This window comes from Penicillium vulpinum (assembly GCF_028829585.1).
Source record: "Penicillium vulpinum strain IBT 29486 chromosome Unknown utg000001l_segment0_segment0, whole genome shotgun sequence".
In the NCBI taxonomy this organism is placed as follows: Eukaryota; Fungi; Ascomycota; class Eurotiomycetes; order Eurotiales; family Aspergillaceae; genus Penicillium; species Penicillium vulpinum.
The window spans coordinates 1,285,675-1,301,269 of NW_026643241.1; the positions used below are offsets into that span (position 1 = coordinate 1,285,675).

The 15,595-nt window shown below is 48.1% G+C and overlaps 5 protein-coding genes across 5 annotated transcripts; 2 read left to right on the plus strand and 3 right to left on the minus strand.

Annotated features, from left to right (window-relative positions):
- Positions 1 to 2,302: 2,302 nt before the first annotated feature.
- On the plus strand, positions 2,303 to 4,878 carry N7479_000477 (putative G-patch domain protein; the record flags this gene model as incomplete). Its single annotated transcript, XM_057248175.1, has 5 exons — positions 2,303 to 2,371; positions 2,455 to 2,530; positions 2,596 to 3,461; positions 3,522 to 3,798; positions 3,848 to 4,878. 5 exons carry the CDS (start codon positions 2,303 to 2,305, stop codon positions 4,876 to 4,878), a joined length of 2,319 nt encoding a protein of 772 aa, XP_057112607.1.
- Positions 4,879 to 5,208: 330 nt separating this feature from the next.
- Positions 5,209 to 5,805, minus strand: N7479_000478 (uncharacterized protein; the record flags this gene model as incomplete). The annotated part of the gene is made up of 1 exon (XM_057248176.1): positions 5,209 to 5,805. One exon carries the CDS (start codon positions 5,803 to 5,805, stop codon positions 5,209 to 5,211), a length of 597 nt encoding a protein of 198 aa, XP_057112608.1.
- A 763-nt stretch (positions 5,806 to 6,568) lies between these two features.
- N7479_000479 (uncharacterized protein) lies at positions 6,569 to 9,100 on the minus strand (the record flags this gene model as incomplete). Its single annotated transcript, XM_057248177.1, has 2 exons — positions 6,569 to 8,964; positions 9,058 to 9,100. 2 exons carry the CDS (start codon positions 9,098 to 9,100, stop codon positions 6,569 to 6,571), a joined length of 2,439 nt encoding a protein of 812 aa, XP_057112609.1.
- A 2,032-nt stretch (positions 9,101 to 11,132) lies between these two features.
- On the minus strand, positions 11,133 to 11,451 carry N7479_000480 (uncharacterized protein; the record flags this gene model as incomplete). Its single annotated transcript, XM_057248178.1, is given in 2 exon segments — positions 11,133 to 11,161; positions 11,172 to 11,451. The coding sequence occupies 2 exon segments, from the start codon at positions 11,449 to 11,451 to the stop codon at positions 11,133 to 11,135; spliced, it is 309 nt and encodes a 102-aa protein (XP_057112610.1).
- A 2,083-nt stretch (positions 11,452 to 13,534) lies between these two features.
- Positions 13,535 to 15,335, plus strand: N7479_000481 (putative pH signal transduction protein PalI; the record flags this gene model as incomplete). Its single annotated transcript, XM_057248179.1, has 4 exons — positions 13,535 to 13,724; positions 13,775 to 15,032; positions 15,088 to 15,281; positions 15,331 to 15,335. The coding sequence occupies 4 exons, from the start codon at positions 13,535 to 13,537 to the stop codon at positions 15,333 to 15,335; spliced, it is 1,647 nt and encodes a 548-aa protein (XP_057112611.1).
- Between the last annotated feature and the right edge of the window lie 260 nt (positions 15,336 to 15,595).

Genomic DNA, 15,595 nt, shown 5'->3' on the forward strand with positions numbered 1-15,595 from the left:
CAAAAGAGGTGAGGGGCAGAAGCGAAGGGCCTTTTTTTTAAAATTTTTTTTGCGGTAGTCGTCAAGAACGGGGTACCCAAGAATATTATTCTACCTAGATCACTTGTAATCTGACGCATTAATTGAATTTGGAACCGGACCAACCTGCCCGCACTGGGTCGACCACACAGTTGTACAGCGGACACATGTCAGATGCGGTTTTTTGTGCCTGAAGATTTCTCAGGATGCTTGAGTTAAAGAGCACAAAATAATGAATACCTGAATTACCTACCATTTATCCATGGATAAAACAGCCGTTGGTAAGCAAACCACTTGCCCAGGTGAACCTTGGAATATACTCTGCAATTCCCCCAAGGTCGATAAGATTAACACCTTGGAGAATAACTGGGCACTAATGTGACGCTACTCACACCTATCTATGCATGTCAATTCTATAATTCCCTTAGTTCTGGGCGTTGAAGCATTCCTACTGTGCAATCATCCCCTCTCTTAGTGGCTAGATCGACGAAGATGGCATTCATACCGTCGGGGATAGGTCAATGAGATTGAATATGAATGATCTCGGAATTGAACCTGTAAAGCCATTACTTATTCGGACGATCAGAGAGCTTCAACGCAGAATAGACCTGGCAGTGACCCTGAAGGTGGTCCATGACCTTTCCCTCCACCCGACCCTCCGATACATAGATCTATAGCGCTAAGCCTAATTAGGGTGTATAGGTCTGCTTATATGATCAGATATACATAATTATTTACATAAAAGTTATTTGTACATATCGTAAAGTTGACTTGTTTTTCTTGTTTGATGATCCGCATGGTCACTGCCAGGTCTACCAGAGAATGGCAGATTTCACGCTTTATATGGGTATGAATAGCTTCACTATGGTTATATAGAGCGGTGTGTCAGGACGGGGTAAGACCAAGCAAATTTGAAATAAAACAGAGAATCGCATCTAACGGGCGTAGTAGTTGAACTATGCAACAGACGAACATCTACTTGACAGTAAGGAACCATACAATACACGAAAATTTAGTCGACAGTGAGACCATACAAAAAGCACGGAAGATTAATCAATAGACGAGAATTTTGTCGACAGTGAGAAATACCAGTCAGGCCGAAGAAATGAGAAAAAAAAGAGTACAAATTGGGCAAAAAAGCCGATCAAAAGAAATCATGACTCAAATGGACGAACTTTTGAAGATATTAATTGAAATTAGGAAGCTTGGAAGGGCCAAGAAACGCAGTGGGAATTGATTTTTTTTCTCTTGTATATTAAAAGTAAATTGGCTAATTGACATGTTTACTACTTTATATTTATGTATACACTATTTACTATGTGGTTGTGTAGTAAATGGAAGTAAAAATGATAAAAGAAACCTTACGTTTGGGTCCACTGATCCCCTAAGTAGTAATTTTTGTAAATGTGCTGGTTAGGCACAAGTCTAACCGGCACTAGGTAGTCATCAACTCTGATTAAGTCCCTGTCCTTTGTACACACCGTACTACCGATTGAATGGCTTAGTGAGGCCTTGTGATTGATTTAAGCTGGCAATCCAGAGCCGAGAAGTTGATCATTTCGGAGGTCGCAAGAAACCTTGTTTCCGTTGGACCCCCCTGAAAAAAACCACCTGGAAAAAACCATCACCTGAAAAAACCACCACATGAGTGAGTGAGAAAAACCCGTAGAACCGGTGGAAGGATCGTCTCGGAATATAGATCTCCCGAGCCGGCGGAGCAGCTTATCGTTATCGTAGCTTCGATCCATGTATCCCATTGTTTTGGGTTCTTGGGTCATTCGTTAAACATCTTCTTGCTCTTCGATTCTTTCTTTCAATGCTCATCAATCATGGCGCCTCATTACAGGCATGATAAATTTGCATCAGGCTCAAGTCGCAGACCGTTTCCTTCGCGCAATGACCGCGATGGTCGCATGTATGATGATCGATCGCGATCTCGCTCGCCAGGTAAGCTTCTCCCCGCACGTAAATGGGGTACAAGCCCGCTTGTCGCCAAAAGCCAACTCCTCCATGTGAAATTGAAATGTGGCTAATTTCATTTGAATTTGAAGTGATGAGTAGAGATCGTGCACGCTCGCCCCCTGGAAGAGTAGCAGACGATACCAGATTCGAGTACTCGAGAGACCGAGAATCTGGTCAAGGCTACCGAAGCAATGATCGAGATGACTATCGCCATCATACTTCGCACACCTCTCCTCATAGAGGTAGAAACAGGTACAGAGACCGCGATCGAGAGGGCTACCGAAGCGGTAGCGGCGATCCAAGCCAAAGTCGCCGGTCCAATATGGGACAGGTTCAAGTTAGCCGAGATGTTATGATGGATGGACTTCCAATGGACATGACAGAAGGCCATGTGAGTAATCACTGCCAGAATCAGGCATTTGAATAGCTGCTTGCTGAGGACAAATGCTGACAACGATCATTTATGAACAACAGATCGAAGCTGAACTCCGCAGTGGCTATGTTGCCCCCGGCCTGGAAGATATTCGGGTCATTCGTGACCGACAGACAAGTACGTTGAAGTGACAAACAGACTTCAGGAAAGTACATCGTTTTAATCAGATATTGTGTTCACAGAGTTGTCGCGGCAACTGGGGTTCCTGCGATTTTCCACCATTGAAGCCTCCCGCGCATTTGTCGAACGCTACCAGCCTTTCATTCTCTTTTATGGTCCCGTCAGCAACGAACAAACCCGAGTCCGCATCGCTTACAGCCGCGAGAGAGATGACCGACCCCGTGCAAAAGGTGCAAGTGACTGGAACTGCAGAAATGTAAGTCAACGTAGTGGCCCGGGGGACCTGCCTCTCCAGCTGGGAGCTACCCACGTACCTATTGTTCTGTGCTTACACAATCACATGGGCAGTGTCTCGTTCTCAACTTCTCTACACGTTCATTTTGTTTCAAGTGCGGTACTCCACGACCCGGTACGTATAACCCCGTCATCCTCATCATCCCCCCCCCCCAATCATTCCGTCACCCCCATCATTCCCATCATCTTTACCATTCCCATCATCCCACACGCATTCCTCGTCTCATCTTCCCGTTTCATTCCCGTGTCATCTTCCTGTCTCATCTTCCCACCACTAATCATCCAAGCAGACATGGATACTGGCCCCCCCGGAGTCTCGGCTCCCAAGATAGCTAATGATGGTGATAATGATGTTGCTCCTGATAGCCAGCCTTCCCAGTTCCTCCTGATCCGTGGTTTGGAGGCATCTGTCACAGAAGAACTTCTTGCAAAAGGGGTTTCTAAACTGTATCGGCCTTCCGGCAACAATAACAATGCCCCCGATAATCAGAAGAAAGGATCAAAGGTGGCATCGACGACTGGTGACAGCAATTTGGGAGCGCGCGAAGGCTCTCTCCGTCGCGTGCTCCTTGTACGTGATCGCATAACAAATGCAAGCTGGCGTTATGGATTCGCAGAATTCGCAGGAGTCACTGTATGTCTATTTCATTCATATTTTTTCTGATGTTTCCCTCTCTAATATTCGATACTCCAGGATGCACAAGCTGCAATGGCGCGGCTCAAGTCTTTTGAAAAATTCACCATCTCCTCGAAGCCGGTGTTGGTCACCTACATTCATGGTGGAGTGTTTGTTCCGGTTATGAACGCTTCATCCGGTCCTGGCTTCTACACATTCAGCCCATCTAACAACCCGTCGCTGAAGCTGATGTACTGGGATGATGCCGCATACGTGAAGGAACTCACGCTGTCCACCCCCGAAGACGACCTCGCAGCCAACAAGACAAGATCTAACCCGGATACCCAATCCAAGGGTACCAAGGACTCCGACAAAGGAAAAAAAGAGAAAGACCGACGCCCCAGCCAGTGCAAGCACCAAGAAACTTGCAATGCCAAGCCAGCTGCAATTCTGGAGTTCACGCCACGCTGAGCTACATGGAATCAATCAAGACGCTGCTGGAAACCCCGCAGAGAGCTCGAGCTCAGCAACCCCGGCAACCAATCCAACCCCGGCAACCAATCCAGCCCCAGCGACCAACGCAGCTCCGGCGACTGACTCAGCTGCTTCACCTGCTCCATCATTTGCGGACTGGAACGAGAATGCCTGCCTCTTGTGTATGCAATATCTTCATGCACCGGACAAGCTCATAGAACATGAGGCCGAAAGTGAAACACATTTGGAAAACCTGAAGGATCTCTTTTCGAGGAAACGCGGCGTATGCTGGTTGATGGTCCGTGGTATCATCCCTCTACCTACTCCGAACTACCTAGGCAGCAAAGACGAGTACCGTGATAAGATTGAGCGAGAGTATTCTATCCCCCCATCACCACGCTCCTTCGCAGACATGAACCGCAACTGGTGCCTCCTGTGCTTTAGCAAACTTCCTTCATCCGCATATCTTCTCTCACACGACCGAATGAGCGAGCATCACCTCAAAGAACTTGAGAAGCCGGAGGAGATCAGGGATGCCCTGAAGCGGCTCAAAGAAGCCGGTATTGCACAGCCAACCCCGGAATCGGCCCCGGAATACAGAGACCGAGCTAGGGAGCGGCGCCAGGCATTCGGAAGTGAGGATTCAACTGTCCGCCAGCGACCCACTGAGCCTCAGCAAGAGGAAGCACCTGTGCAGACCACGTCGATCGGTGCTACTCTTCTCAGCAGAATGGGCTGGCAGGAAGGAACTGGCCTCGGTGCTCAAGGAACCGGTGTGACGGAGCCGATTTCTACTGAAATCTATGCCCAGGGCGTGGGACTGGGTGCGCAAGGAAGTCGACTGGGGGAGGCAACTGAGGAAGCTGGTCGGAACACCAGGGGTCGGTACGAAGAATTCCTGGAGAAGACCAAGGACGCCGCCCGCCAGCGCTACGAGGAGATGGACCGGGACCGTTCCTGATCAATTCAGGACGGTCGAATGTACGATTACGGGGGAAGGGGTGGAGAAGGGTGGAATGTGAGGAGGAAGTGAGGTGAGAGTGAGGGGGGGATCTGATTCACGGTGCGTGGCCACGATTGAGTGGCCGATTCAATGTAAGATTATGATAACCAATGAACCTGTATGATGTATCTTGCTCGCACCCGTTCGGGTGTCTCTCCATTGTAATCGGCAAGCCATGCCTAGTAAATGCATAATGTACAGCTGGTATCAAATCATGAGTGGAGTATACATAGTGAGTGGTATGTGTAAGTAAGTATTTTGAAACCGAAGTCCTTCAATCAATCCAGTTCAGTTCTCTTTCGTATCCTGAACAACCTTCTCCTCCCGGAACGCCCTCTTCATTTTCTCCTTTTCCAACTGCTTCTCAAACTTATCACCCAAGATTTTGGCAACCCACTCCGTCACCTCCTGCTCAAGTTCCTCATCACTCTTCACAGGCGTATCGCTACCACCCTGCAAACCATTCCGCACAAACCTCCGCATATCCTCAAGCCCATTAATATTCAAAGCCCACCCAACAGCACCACCGGCCATCAACCCAAACGAGACCACATTAAGTGTAGCAAGATTCAGAGCCTCAAACGCATCGCCCGCCGAGTTCGAGTGCGGCTGGTGATATACCGAGCTTGTGTAGAAAGGCGGAATGCACGAGATGCGTTTCTTATGGAACGCACGGCGCGTGACTAATACCGAGAGCGCGAAGAAGGTCATTCCTCCGAAGAACAGTTTGAGGTTTGTGTTTGTTTGGGGAGAAGGCGGTTGTGCTAATTGTGTTTGTGCTGGTGGTGCTGCGGGTGCGGATTCTTCCGCTGTCGGTTTTTCTTGAGGTGTTGGCTGGATCACCTCGGGTTTTGGGCTTGAGCCCCATCCGAATAGTGAGACCATTGCTATGGGCGGTGTGTGGGAGGACGAGGAGCGTGTGGTTTGTAATGCGGATACGAGGACAGAGCTGAATGGGCCTGAAAATGAGAAATGACGAAAGACCGAGCGTTAAAGGACTAAACGGAGAGGATGATTGGGTCAAGTTTTCTTCGAGAACAACTCAAAGCACTGTATGGGGGGTTTGTTCTGGTGTGCTCGTGAATGAAGCAAATCCGTGCGGAGACAATGCAGATCCCTGGCACGTGACCAGCTTTCACCGAAGGCTCCGGGGCTGCCTTGACACAACAACAATTTGGTCAACAACACTTTGGCGGAAACACATTGGTGAAAACAACATCACTTTGGTGGAAATTGAACGCGTTGTGGTCAAGACCCCCATTCAAGACTATTATGTAGTAACAAAGTAGTAACAAATGGATACTTTATACATGAGGCGGAATGACAATCGGAGTTTTTAGGGCTAGATCATCGGCCGACTCGGATATCTCATTGAGTATTATTTTCTATGTATCGCCTAAAGCAAAACTCCAATCCATCTGACCTAGGGAGAATCCGAAGTGTATAAAGTAAGCAAAAACGCCGACTTCGAATGCAAGTGTCAGAATAACAACAGCCCAAACCGAAAACCAGCAAAACATTTCAAAAATCATTCTCATATGTTCATAATTCAGCGGGCTTCTAAACGATCATCAACATACTGTGCTCATAAAAAATGTAAATCATAAAAACATCACAGAAGATGCAAACCAAAAACTGATCAAGGAAATTATTTCATAGTGCCCGTGGTAATAAGCATATCAGTGCGACCAGGCCGATGGAAGCGATCGATACCAAGATGTTCCTTACCGTCACGACCGACATAAATGCCAAAGCCGTACATAGGTAGGTCACGCTCGGAGGGTGGTGCAATAATAAGACGAGTGACAAGGTCAGTCTTGCTCCTCGGCTCGCGAAGGAGCTTATCAGCCAGAAGAGGCGACTGATAAAGATAGCTCATCAGATCCGCCAAAGTGGTGATATCGTGTGGGAGATAGCGACGACGGCCAGGCCAGATTGCCAGGAAAGACACGGCATATAGCCCACAAAAGCCAATCAAAGCGTAGAACGCCGGCAGAAAGGCGGAAATACGGATTTCGTCCTGAGAGGAGTACCAGAGGGCGATGAAGACGCCACCGGCGAGAACGGGGATGGCGATGGATAGCAGGCTCATGACAGAGATCCATGCAACTTTGAAGTGGCGGTTGATGACGGCCTGGATGGTGACTTGGATTGGGTAGGAAGATGGGTAGGAGAGGAGAATGCTCTTTTGGGCAGATGCGCCACTGGGAGATGAGAGCTCGGCATATGGTTGGAGAGCTCGGAAGTATACGTCGATGGGTTGCCAGGCGAGGAAGAGGACGTTGCCAATTAGGGCGGGAAGGAAGCTGTATAGGAAATTCGAGGAGGAGAATGCATCTGCCGATGGGAGTGTTGGAAGCTTGGGAGGGAAGCCGCCCTCGATGGCATCATTGATAAAGCTAACAGCAACGAAGGCGATGAAGAGGGCGAAGACAATGATAATCCAAATAAATACTGGGATTTTGCGGAGAAACCAAGGTGTCCAGCGATAACGGGCAGTTGGCGAGTATAGATGGTTATCTTGTGAGTCACTGGCGAATGCACCGTTGTGCTCGAGATCAAAGCGAACTTTGGCAAGTCCATTTGGCTGACTCTCTCGGCTTTTACCGGTCTGATGGAGAGATGGGGTGCGCACAGGAGCATCTACTTCGCCGATTCCGTAGAATATCTCGGCCTTGCTTGAGAGTTTCCAGTAGCCCAGTCGAAGGATTCGGGGATCAAGCGATTCTCGTACCGAAGGGACTATTTCAGAGTGCTCAAAGTCGTGGAGGATATTTGACCGCTGAGTGATCGAGACCAAATCTGCCAGGCTGACGGGATCCCACATCAAGCCAGACCAGCCACTAACGAAACGGACAAAAAGCATCACCAGGCCCAGTGTCAAAAAACCATATAATGCCACCAATGCCCAGCCCACAGATTGTACTGAGGCCCATCTCCAGACACCTTGTCCGTCAATGACGTAGTACTTTGCCTGAAAGAGACAGCTGAGGAGAGGAATGGCGAAGAAGTTTGAAAGCCAAATTGTGAACAAAGATATTCCGAACAAGGCCTCACCGTGTTGGAGATGGGATAAGTCCGGGAAAATGAAGTTTTTTGACAGGATGGGTAGGCGGTGCATTACTAGACCTTGCTGTCGCTCTGCTGACATCATGGCAAAAGGTGCTATACGATATATTGCAGCCTGAATGACGAATGACCAAATGATGATGGGAATGGCGGCAATCTGTGGTAGGAATTGAAGCACAAAATACCTCGAGCCACCTTGACGCGCGTAGTCCCATAGTCCCTCCTCACCACGGGACCAAACATTGCAAAACACTATGCCCGCCATCATGAGCAGACAGCAAAATATCATGACTGCCAAAGCCCACGGCCGCAGCACAAGAGGCAAGTAGTCCAGAGGGGGATATAACAAGCTCTGCTCCGGCGCATCAACGGCAATAAATGACTCGGGGTCCACTGAGATTGCCCTTTGCGGTAAAGCCTGTGGCGATGGAGATGTATACGATGGTCTCGTTGGAGGTATGTCATGTCGAATTGGGGTGCGTGTGCGGGTGAAATAGCCGAGTCCCTCGTCCCATACCAGTCTATCAGTTGGATAGTCACTTGTCGTCGTGGTGGAAACAGAGTCAGTCCTTTGGATCCCCCGAGTTCTGTCCTGGGTGATCTGGTCGATTGCAAACCGGACGTATGGGGAGTCATCCAGTCCTGGGGTCGTGGATGGGCCCGGGTAATCACTGGGAGATTGACGAGCAGTCCCGTCTGATCTTGTAGCGTCGGATATGGGACTAACATTGGCCGGTCTATCTTCTACGAACCGGACTGTGCTGGATGTTGGTGGACGTTGAGACTCGGAATCTTCTTGCGTAAGCTGTAATTGCGACATGGCGGGCGATGGTACGTGTGAGTTTGCAGTCCTGAATTGCATGATTGTTGCTAGACTATCAGGACTAGAGGGAGCTTGATCTGAGAATGAATAGTAGTCGTCTGATGCAGCTGCGGATTGTTGAGATTCTGTCCGGGCAAGTTGCGGTTTACTCGCTATATAGGAGTCAGTTGACTTGAGACTCCCAAAAGCTGTGTAATTTCTGTAATTGAGAACGCGACGGGTAGGGGATTCTTATATGCACGTACTATTAACGTTGCGCAGGCTGAAGTTTCTCGACGGGTTCGACATGCTGGGCCTGGAATGCGGCTATTGATCCCACACGCGACAGTAATTAATCCAGAAGCATTCATCGACCTCACGCCCTTGAGGTGCGAAGGGATTTTTTGAAAACCAGCAATCGCTGCCCAGCGGGCTTTTGTCTGTCATAGTGCTGGGTGACGTTTCCCAGCCTCCCCAGCCACCACACCGAGCTTTGCACTCAACAAACCAATAGGGATGAATTAAAGTAGGGATTATCAAGTCAGACACTATTAATTTGATAAATCATACCCAAAATTAGATCGAATCAAAATTTGAGGAATAATCATGGATATGGTTGAGTTGTTTCGCGGCCCGATCATCACCACACCTCTAGCCTAAAGCTTGGCCTTTCCCCCCAGGTCTCACCAGGTCTTACAACAAACCATCTTCTCTTTCAATGTTTTAGATCAATGTCAATCCCCAGGGTAACCACTTCAACTACATGCTAGACTACCTAGAACTACAATCTAACAATGTCAACTTCTGCCTCGCATCCCGGGTACAAGTTCCACATCGGAATTCAGGCAATAATTGCCAACAATTGCTATCCTAGATAGCTGTTAAAAGCAATAAAAAAGCAGGGTATGTTCAAAGATTTGTCAATGGCCCCAATTCAATGATGCAGTGTGGTGTTGTAATTGTTTTTCTCCCTTGCTGGTGGTAGGTGGCTGGAACTAGGGCTTCGCGGTCTGCCAAACACCACATGAAAACATAAGGCTGTATCTAGGGTATTATGAAACACATGAACTGTGTCTTATTAGACAAAGTTTGGGATACAAATATCTGTCATGATTAGTATGAGCTTTTTTTTAGCTTCTAGTTTGGTTAGTAAACTGACAGAAACTCTCATGGATAGAGTTCGATATAATAGTCTATTCTAAGGGATTTAGAAGTTGAGAGATAGTTAGGGAGAATAAAATACATAATCAGTCCGTTTGTTAGGCACTGGATTTGAAAATCGTCTGGCTCCACAACAACCACATGTGCTTCCGCACTTCTGTTTGAAGCTTGCCGTATACTAATCCCAGACTAATCCAGAAAAGTTCCGCTTATAACCTATCTTCAGGTTTCATATTGTTTTGTAGTCTCCATGAAGCAATGGATAGACAGCTTCATGGGAGTAGCGGCCCTTCATCTTGAACAATTTTCTATCACTTTTCTCGTTTCCCCTCTCTCCACACGACCAATCCATATATCTATCAAAAGCTAGCACTAAAATGGAAGAGCACTATGGCTACATATATATCTATTTAGTACCTGAATATCCCTGGCTAAATTTAAAGACCCTGCCTCCCTTAAATTGTCTAAGCCTACTTCCGCTACCGAACACTCACAGGCCCACACTCCCTCCTTCACGTTAGCTTAACATCGATTATTACCATCCAATTAATGGATTTTGACATTCAGGTTATACCATCGAGTCGTGCCGTACCTAGTGATATGACCCATTATGGCAAAGGTAGTGAAGACAATCGAAGTTTAACCGAGGATTTACAAGTTTGATTCCCTAATACAAGACTAAACCGCACACCCTGCTCTACATCATTCAATACAGTGTGTCTACACTATATGCTTCGCGTCTTGTTCGAAAATATTACTGTGCTCCACAACTGAAGCCAATTCTATTCCTCTGGTACTACCAGGTCCTATTAGAACTGCGTTGTGAAGCACCTCGCGTGCTTTGAGTCTCTATTAGCGAGGGTCGTGGCATCGCCCCCGACTTACAACGTAATTTTAAAGCTTTAGGTGCTCGTTCTTACCTATATGACAATTGTAAGCTCGCCTATCGTGCTATCGTGAAGACTGTTCGTGTTTGAGGGCCTCAGCTCCACCGCTCGGTGGAGTCTGACTTAGTAGTGCTCTAATAAGTTCTCTAGGGAAACGTCCAATCTCTCGTTGTTACAAATACGATATGGCTATCAGCTATGCTATGCGCAGCGACTTGAATTCATGTGAATCTATCATTCTATTATGTACGATATAATGCCAAACCCGAAGGTAATTCAATGTGAACTAGATCTTATTTCTCGCCCATTATGGGAAAGTACCCTGTTCATACATGTCATGTCAGCAAGAGGCAAATTTAGCGGACTTGAGAACCGATGAACATCCAGGAAAGGGAAGCAGGACTTGCGCATATTTCCAGCACCTCCAATTCCGAATCTAACATAGCGCTCCTGAAAACCGGGTGTTGGCCGACTATCCTGGACATCACTGAGACGAGAGCTCTGCAATGACTGGAGCAGAGTTATCCTATCAAAGGTCTCCAGCTGTTGACCCTCCTCGCCGTCGTGTTTCTGTCGTTTTGGCCAACTGAAAAACTTCCACAGACAGCGCATGTTCCGACAGGGAAAGAGAAACTATTGCGTAGTATCTTCAAGAAACAAAAACTTTAGAGTAGTTTGTTAGATCACTCTCCTGCTTCTTGATGTCTTGAGAGATTCAACTTACGGTTGGTTCAAGACTTCGACCAAGTTTGGACAAAGTTTCTCATTACCGCATCCCATCCGGGATTACTAGCTAGTTATATGCCTGACTAGCCGGTCCCTTGCCTTGATTCACACAATGGGTTACGCAGACACTGTACAACCTACGAAGCTTCAATTTCCCCGAAATAGCAAGACATTGACCAAGATTGTACTAATATAAGAAGATATAAGAACAGAAGCTGACATATCAGACATATGATATTTCAGCCCCCGTTGGAAATATGTCAGTCACACATTTGAAATATGAGTAAGGCGTTCATGGCGTTTGCCGATCAGAACATGCATGCGCCCGGCTCCAAGAGGTTTGCAACTCTACTACTATGTGTAACAGCATGTGCCCATAGCTATTGTACGATTCATTATGGCCCCTGAAAAATCAATCCATACAAAGAAATGTTTGTCAGAATCGAGAATAGCCTGGAGGACTTCCATGCTCTATACCCAGAAAGCAGCGTCAAGCATCATCGTTGATATAAGTTTCATTCATCCTAACAAGCAATCCCTGGGGGCCCAAATGATGTAGTGGTGTGCCCGGGTTGTAAGTGGTTGTTGACTGTGACGCGGTAGTGAAACCCTGCTAAGAAGCTATTGGTCCATGAGGTCACAACCTTGAGCTTAATGATTTGAAGACATCGACTGCCATTGGGAGGAAAGATTGTGCGGTACCTTGCACCAACAGAAAAACATCAGCTGGTCATGACCAAAGGCGATTAACCTTATCAGGTCTCTGGCAAATGGAATGAAGTTTGAGGATCGGGTTAGAGCTTTGAGGTGGAGACTACCTGTTTCATGTTAAAAAGATGTGGGACTGTGGGCCTTGGATGATAGAAGAGACAGGATTTCAGGTCCAAGCGTTTTCTGGGGCCAAATTCCTGAAATATTCCGCACTGAAAGCAGAAAGTGCTCTGCCGTGTTAGTGGATCAAAGGGTGGCTGGCGAGATTGCGAGCGATGTTTGAAGGGTGTGCTCATTGATGGATACATACCAATGTATCATATCTGGATGCCATATGGATACATTTCAGAAACGTAGATCTTGTTTCATCATCAACAAGATGAGGCTTCTGAAACCATGTACATACCCCTGGGCCTCTAAAGACGTTGATCCGAAAGCAGAAATGAGCTTAACGTTCACTGGATAACCAAAGTATGACCCAATCGAACACGGCAGAGAAAGATATCTTGTTTCCTTGAAAAAACTAGGATTCAAAAGTTGGCAAAATAGCCAGGGGGCATAGCCAATGATGATGTGTATCAAGAAGCTCGAAATTGTCCCAGTCGCTGTCCGCAATTACTCCGACGCCGGGGCTTGGCAACTTGTCCTAAAGTGGCACCACAAACGGGCAGAGCGAATAGGAAGACGGAAAAGCTCAACGCCAACATCCCCGGCTTCTAGAGAGGGGAACCGTGCAGCAAGCGTGTTACTTAGCCTCACGTTCAGACTTTCAAAGAATGAGTGAAAAACGAGGTCAAGAGAGGATAAAAAGCTTCATACAATGGGAAATGATATAGTAATGGAGATAACAGAGAGTGCAAGACGTAGAAATAGAGTGGGATCATATGACTTATGCCTGAGGCCAGGTATCTAAACACCTCTCCTCCACGAACATCCATCCATCCATGGATAGATTATTCCCCCATGGCTTATCTACGCTCTAGTCATTCCTTTATTCTTTAATTCTTGACTCCGTACATTTTCTTTGATTCTTAAATTCTTGGCTTTTCCCCTCATTTGCTTGTCCTTTTCCCCCAACTTGTTTACCTTGAAAGCTTTTGTTTGATCACGGGTTCATATGTTCCCCTGCCAATGCAGTGTTAACCTCAACTCCTGCGTCGCGTGTGCCATTAGGCCATTAGAAATAATCACTCTTCCTATCTGATTTCCTCTTTGGCCTGGAAACAAACAAGTCTGACTTCCAGGGCCTCCCCTCACCATGTTGCTCAAGCCCGCGACGCCCCTCACCATATTGCTGCTGATCGCCTTTGCGCTTTTGCTACTCTCATGTCTTTCAACACCTATTGTTAGGGGAATTCCTCTAGCAACTTTCAAAGATGTGGATTATGGTGTCTTTGGATATTGTAAGGGTGATACCTGTACCAATATCCATGTGGGCTACACGAGCAGTCAGTCTTTCCCCTGCATTTATTTCTGCTCCTCGCTAAGTTCCAAGCAGATGATATCAGTAACACAGGTGATGATTTCAATCTGCCTTCCGGTACTCGAAAGTCACTCTCCTCGATCCTCATCGTCCATCCCGTCGCCGCCTTCCTGACCCTCATTTGCCTCTGCCTGGCTATCGCGGCCCACTTCCATGCGCCCTCCCACTCGCCGCGCTTCCTGTTGGCACTTCTCATCTTGTTGCTACCAACATTACTCGTGACTCTCCTCGCATTCCTCGTCGATATCTTGCTATTTGTGCCACATCTAGGATGGGGTGGTTGGATTGTCCTGGCTGCGACCATCATCATTACCTCTTGTGGAGTGGTCACCTGCGCCATGCGCCGAACGCTCGTGAGTAGGAAGGCAAGGAAGCGTCGGATCGCAGAAAATGCGGAGATGAGCGGGGAGAACTATTACAACCGACAGAACGCCGCTGCGGCTGCCGTTCCGGCACCTGTTCCACCCCCTGTCGAGCCCAAGGAAGCCTTTGTGTCCAATTCTCTCAACTCCGACTCGGGCCCAACGTTCGCATCATTCCCGACAGAGGCACGCGACAGCGATGATGATCGAACACCTCTTAACACGCGGACGCCTATGGGCGATGTTCCAGCACCCCCGGACCATCGCGGCAACGGCATGCCCTATCGCGCTCCGCAAGATGAATTTGGCAATACCCCACCTCAGGGACCAGGTCCCTACGGTGCTGGTTCAATGTCACGGAACCCCTCTGATCCGCGGATTCGACCCCAATATTCCGATCACAGTATGGGTTCTCGAAGAGGAGGAGCGCCACCTGGCTTCAATGGACGCGGGCGAGGTGGATATCCACCCCGGGGTGGACGCGGGGGACCTTACATGGGACCACCTCGCGGTCCCTCCCCTGGCTCCAGGGGTGGCTACATGGGGCCAATGCCAGGCCGTGGAGGTCGCGGTGGAGCGATGCCACCTAGAGGACCACCCGGTGGCTATGGCCCCGGTCCAGGTGGCCCCAATCGTGGGTTTGACCCTTACGGTCGACCCTCGTCGCCTCCCACGGATGACCCTTACAATTATGGGCCACCGGGTCAGATGCGCCAGCCATCTCCCGGGCCCATTGGCATGGCCATGTCACCGGAGACGGTAGGCCAAGCCATTGAGATGACTCCGCAACAACGGCCGCAGTACGATATGCACGATTCCACTCAGCCAATGAGCAGTGTACCGCAAACGCTGTCAGCTGAATACAATAATACCGCCCTCGAAAGTCCCACAAGCTTATACAGCCGACCTGGGTAAGTCAATATCTTGCAAATTTCCTTAAATTGACCACTAACATTCTATATTTAGCTCCTACGTTCCTCCTCGCTCAGGCTGGGGTGCAAATGATCCTCGTACCTCCCCACGACCACCGGCGCAACCCCTGCAATCAAACAACGCCGGTGCTAATTACTATGAGGACGTGGAACCCCGTTTTGCTCGTCGACCATCACCCCCCCGTGACTCTGGGATCCCCTCCTCTCTGACACCTGGAGGTACTCACTGTACGTAGCCTCAAAGATTAAACGCCTAACCTTGCTAACTTTCTCCCAGTTTAATGAAATTTCTTGGCTTTTACGTGCCAATTATGCTTGGCACGATCCTTACACCTCCTCTACGCTCTGCGATACCCTTCTCTTTTCTTCGCTTCTCTGGCTAAATTTGGATTACATTTTTTTCCTCCTCGATTCCATGGCACACTGGGTCATTTTGGGGAATGGAGTTATGGTGTTCTTTTCTTCCCAGTTCTCCATGAACGTTTTTCTTTGGGATGAAAACTCGTCGTTTTATCTTGTCCTCAAAACATCCGCTCCGAAAC